The sequence below is a fragment of the Sesamum indicum genome, linkage group LG4 (genome assembly GCF_026168435.1).
Source record: "Sesamum indicum cultivar Baizhima isolate 11 linkage group LG4, ASM2616843v1, whole genome shotgun sequence".
Taxonomy (NCBI): domain Eukaryota; kingdom Viridiplantae; phylum Streptophyta; class Magnoliopsida; order Lamiales; family Pedaliaceae; genus Sesamum; species Sesamum indicum.
In genome coordinates, this window is record NC_142660.1 from 15,633,151 (window position 1) to 15,639,239 (window position 6,089).

Here is a 6,089-nt window from a genome sequence, read left to right on the forward strand (position 1 = left end):
TTAGGATATAAAATCAAATTTCAATTTCTCCCATAAATGAACCCTGCGGTAGCATAATCTCACCATAATTTATATGAGAACACCTGCAGCAGTTCTTGGAAATTCACATAATTCTATATATTTACATGTAATCGACACCACTCTGTGGACTCACTACTGCCTAAACACTGAAACTGACCACCAATACATTATACACGTATCCGTATATATTATACACTATACACGTATGCATATACGTTTACAAAAATGCCGTATCTACTCCTAGTCTATGGCTTGTGTAACTCTGCAACTTCAGTTGGCATCAGGCTACCGATCTCCTTTGGATGAAACTGCAAAAAGCAGGGAAGTCGGAAAAGCCAGAGTCAGTTAAAACACATCGAAAACTTTGAACAACTTAGTTTATGTATTTTGGTAAAACAAAGGAAGATTTTCTACTATGTACCTGAAACCTGAATCTGAGGAAAAAACGGACAGGTTAGAACAAATAGGTTGGTTCATTTTTCACTTTGCTCGTGCTTCTTGGAGTATTTTCTGATATCTCGGAAATCCATTCTTGCAAGCGGAGACCTGCAGCCATGTGACAAAAGGTTTATTAGACTTTGTCCAAGACAAAGGAATTGGCCGTCTTCTCCGTCAGTGTTTATTAAGTAAGACATAAGTTTGTAGATCAGAGTTGACAAATAAGCAAAAGAGAACAAAGAACAACAAATGCTTGCATTTGACAAGGTCAGCAGTCAACTGAAACTTGTTTTAATTATTTGGTTAATGTGTATAGAAGGCGGTAAAATTTGAAATTATAGAAAAAGAGGGGAGACGGCAACTGCTCAATCCAACCCGTATTGGGTCCGTCCGTCTCTATCTTGGGCGGTGCATAGTCAAGATTCTAGTAACTAGACTTGAGCAGAATCCATTCATGAAGTACAATATTCCATGGTTCTTTCAGCCTCTGCTTTTTGAAATTTCTATGAAAACCCCCAGCTTTTGCCTCAACAGCATACACACCACACAGAGAATGAGACTTATGAAAAAAGGTTGAGGTAGATTCTGTCTTCATTGAGACTTTCCAACAAACAAGTGGAGGATGCCATACTTTTGAGAGAGAGACTTCTAAAAAAACAAACAACTCTTTTCTAGGAATCCTTTTCCTTTTTGTGTTTCTTTAGGACAATTAACTAAGTGCTCATATGCCGCATTCATATTTCTACGTGACCAACACATTGCATTTTCTATTTCAAATCCTATTATATCTTTACCTCATTTAACTTTCACATGTATAAAGATTACGTCATTTATTTTATTTAAAAAGATACATATCAAATAAAGCAAAAAGATACAATAAAATTTAAAATAGAAAATTCAATCTACTCGAATAATATGCTCTTAACAACACTTTCTTTACTTTTTCCACCACATAAAATTTCAAAATTGACACATATGATCATCTAAGTTTCAATTAAAAGAGTTTCCTAACATACTCAATGGGAACTCGACTTACTATCTCTGAGTTCCTAAAGCTTCAAATCAATGAATAATTAGGTTGGTGGATATAGTAAGAGTTCAACTCGAGTAGTCAAGTCATCATCGTTAGATGGAACTTAAGTCATTTTTAGACTACTACACCAAGAAGAACATAACCCTTTATTTCAATCTTAAATGAAGTTAATGTTTGCATATTGCATCGATATACTATTATTTATTTAATAAAATTTATATTTACTGAACAAAAAAAAAAAAAATATTTGTTTGAACCTCTATATCCCAATAAAAATAGTGGGTCCCACAACACACCTCACACTTGCATCACCAAAGATTTTGGCCCACCTCAAGACCATAATGCATGCGTCACTATAAAATTTAAAATTAGAAATTGGGACAAAAAATATCTCATCTACACATTAGTTTTTCTCAATATTTTTAAAATAAATTATATCGACACTTTATAAAATTAAATTTAATAATATAGATGCTCGTTATCCTTTTAAAAAAATTATAAAATTTAATTCTTGATATTGTAATTATAATTTTAATCGATACAATACATGGAACCCTTCTTTAGGGGTAATTTGTTATTTTGTTAATATGTAAAAGGAGTGGATAGTTGTATAATTAAACCTGAACAGTACGAGGTAACTTATTCTAAAAGAATTGAAAATTCAGCTTGTGAAATGACTGAAAGCCCCTAAGGCGAAACTTCTGCTTAGCTGGGAAATGGGAATAGAGTGGAGAGAGAGACAGAGAGGGAGATTGACTTACAGCTTCGATATCAATCTTGTATACCAGAAGCTTTCTCCTCTCCCTACAGCTGGTCCTGTACGCCACCACTACGTGGCCGATCGCCAGCCCCAACGACGAAACGAACAGTGCCGCCTCCATTGCTCTCACGTATCCGCCTTTCGAGTGACTACTGTAGCTGCTCATCATGAACACGTACGAAGCCTTCAACGAAACAAACACCAGCGACGCCGCCGAGCACACGGTGGCGATCGCCAAGTACGGCCCCCTTGACAGCCGTGGCCCGTCACAGAAGCTGTAAACACCTGTAACCAGAAGAGAAAATTTAGATAAATTTAAAAGTGGGATTTGCTTTAAAAAAGTAAAGGAATTGGGGGGGCGCTCCGATTCTTACATAATATGATGGCGGAGCGGATGATGGAGACGAGGGGGATATCGATGAGGGAGTAACGAAAGTCGTAGTTGCTGAGGTGAGAAGAAAAGGTCTGCAGATTGAGCGAGGAAGGGGAGAGGGAGGCGGACAAGAAGGCGGAGGGGAGAAGGGCGTCGGCGACAGCGAGGAGAATGGGGGCGGAGAATAACAGCAGAGAAATCAACATGGTGATCAAGAAAAACAGGGTTTTGATCCATCTGGGAACCACGAACGCTACTCTGTTCAAGGTCTTGTCTTCTTTGAGGAACCCCATCTTCTCTCACCCAGCTTCAATTCAATCACTGCCTCTGCTGTGCGTGTGTATGCAGATGGAAAAAGAAAATAATAAGGGGGGGGGGGGGGGGGCGTATCAGGTATGGGAAGAGAAGGTGAGTGGAAGAAGAGGGGGTTTTGATTTTGATTCTGATTTGAGGTATGGAAAAAGAGGAGGGTTGAGGAAGTTAGAAGTGTAGACGCGGAAGGTGGTGCTGGTCAAATAGGGGAGGCGTCGTTCCCTCTCTCTCTCTAGGATTACTTTCTCTCTCTTTGTAAAAAATTGGGTGTGTGGTGTGTGGACTTTTTAACTGCAATACCGAATAAACTTCTCGGCGGCCATCCACTACCTCTACGCCCATGCCTTATTTTCGCCGGTTGAATTCCAAGTGAAACATCATTCCAACTTTCCAACACTTGCCACTTCTTTTCTTTTTAAATTAATACATCATAATTATATTATAAATTTTAAATTTTAATAATCACTGTCGATTATTTATAATTAATCAATCATTATTGTAAAACTACATCAGCATCGAAATTTTGAAATAAAATACTAATTAAAACCTCGAAATAAATTGATTAATAATTGAATTCTAAATTAAGTCCATCACAAATTTTAACTTTTCTTATTTCAAAGACAACAAATTGCATGAGCGTCCATTATAAATTTAGGTCTTATGTATTTTCGTGGCTCGATTCAAAATAAATATAAATTTATTTATTTTTCTTTTTAGATGAATATATTATAGTTATATCATGAATTTTAAATACTAATGATTATCAATATATTAGTATCAACGTTGATTGTGTATAATAAATTGATTATTATTATAAAAATAAATAAATAACTATTATTATTATAATAAAATAATATTTATATATTGATAGAATTTAAATTATTTACTGATTTTCAATTTTACCAACTAAATTAAAAATCGTGGAGGATATTGCGAGTTTTTAATCACATGAAAAGCATGCAGCCTAAAGGAGTTCCTAGACGATTCGGTAATTTATAGGTTGTATTATAATATTAAATGTGTATATATATATATATATGCATATATGAAAGTCAATTAGTGTAGACTTAATTTTATATGGTAAAACTAAGATTTCACTAGATATGAAATATCATCCTTTTAATAAAAAAGGAAATATTGGGCACAAAAAATTGGAAAATTGTAATCCGGATCCAGTTCGGAAAATTTGAACCAATTATACTATAAATATAATATACTTATCGTGTGATTGTTGTACAGTTCAGAAAAAGTGATCAATCGTATAACAAGTATGATCACTTACTTTGTAGTTGATTTAGTTCGTTCGAATTTAATTCGAACAAGAATTTTCTCAAAAAATTTAAGTCTTCAGTTTAAAATTGTTGTCAATTATGTGTGTGCAGTGACAAAAAAATTTATTGTGTCACTGTGCTGATTTTGATAGTTTTAATAGTGATACTATTTAAGTAAATATTGTGTTACTAATTAAAATAATTAGTAAACAAAAAAAATGTGTATTAAGTTGTCATTAATTATAGACGATTAGTGACGAATGTATAGTAATAATCAGGGCTTGGTGATGTCGCTCGTATGAGTTTGTATCCAGATGATATCTTCGTATGTTAATTCAACAATTCACAGCTTATATTGGTAAAAATTCATATGGTGGCATCGAATTTTCCCGTCAATAGATACAATCATCACTAAGTTGTATGCATAATTAATTGTTTGTAGTGATAATTTTATGCATAATTGTATCTAATATTAATTTATGTTGTGGGTATTAACAACTTTGATTATATAAGTAGTAAACATAAAAAGGATTCAATTATTCTTTAACTTTGTTTTATAATGATTGAATACATGTGAGTAGTTATTATTAGTAGTGTTTTGTTTATTGTGTATAATTACTTCTGTTGTTGTATTATCACATTTTATGAAATTAAATACAACATTGAGCATACATGCATCACCTACTTATATTCTTTCCACACCAACAAAATATATATATATATATATATATATAAATCATCATGACACCCTATTTTTCTATATTTATATAATAAATATTTTTTTATATTTTAAAGTATATTATAATAAGAATAAAACATATAAATCAACTCGTTAAATTTAAGAAAAAGAAAGAAAGGGGAAAAAAAGCAATTTATTTGTATTATCAACACAATAAAAAAAAATTAGTGTAGCGGTGCAAACCGCTGTTTGTAAATAAAAAATATCTTTCTTTTTTATATTAAGTATAGACATATATATATATATATATATATTGATGCGAGCAAAAAGTTGCTGAGTTTGAATACGTTCAATTTAAAGTCTTTGGGCATAGCTTTTATCACAAGCCTTGGAAGTACGACCTGTAAGAAATACGTTGACACTCTAGCTCTGAAGTCCGTACATAATTATATAAATGAGAATTAAATTGATAAAAGCATAACGTAGAACAATAATTCAATGTTTAAGTGCTTTGTGCAGTATCATTTTATGTGTGTGAATCATTAAGAACAAATTATCGGGGGAGGGGGGAGCCCCCTTTTATAGTCCGCACCACTGCCGACTGAAGGAGTCTAGTCCCACGGGGACTTAGGAAATCGATTGCTAAGAAATAGACTACAATGATCGAGGAAATCATCTAGTTTGAATTACTTGACTATTGGAGGTTTTTCCTTCAAGACACTAAGACTCTTACACGGATAAATTTTCCTAAATCTTAGTGGGCAGTTGAAACAAGTCCAACATCCTCTTTGAATCATTGGGCGATGGTGAAACATCTATGACTCCTTCGAGCTTTCCGATCGGAGCCTGATCCCGTGAAACATCTGTAAATCCACGATAAATATTTATAACAGCAAATATTTTGATATAACTAAAATTATAATCAATATCAATTAATGATGATAAAAAATTTAATTTTTTATATTAATTTTATTTGTCGGAAATTGATAGTTACTATATTTATCTTTTGTAAGTATGACCCATCATTATTATATAAAAGGAAAATTAATTGTAATGAAGTAGTGACGTGGATTTGATTAGACACAGGAATATGTTAATAGAAATTTCCGATCAGTCAAGCGGGTATGGTGGAACCGACCCGAGGTAAATTACCCATGTGGGCACATGCTACTTTTTGCCCTACCCGTTTTTTAAAAATGTGA

The 6,089-nt window shown here is 33.2% G+C and overlaps 1 protein-coding gene across 1 annotated transcript; it reads right to left on the reverse strand.

The window, feature by feature from the left end:
- On the reverse strand, positions 1–3,155 carry LOC105160881 (uncharacterized). Its single transcript, XM_011078384.3, has 4 exons — positions 2,627–3,155; positions 2,254–2,537; positions 443–567; positions 1–329 (listed from the first exon to the last, which is right to left on the reverse strand). The coding sequence occupies exons 1-3, from the start codon at positions 2,916–2,918 to the stop codon at positions 502–504; spliced, it is 642 nt and encodes a 213-aa protein (XP_011076686.1). The 5' UTR covers positions 2,919–3,155; the 3' UTR covers positions 1–329; positions 443–501.
- Positions 3,156–6,089: the final 2,934 nt, after the last annotated feature.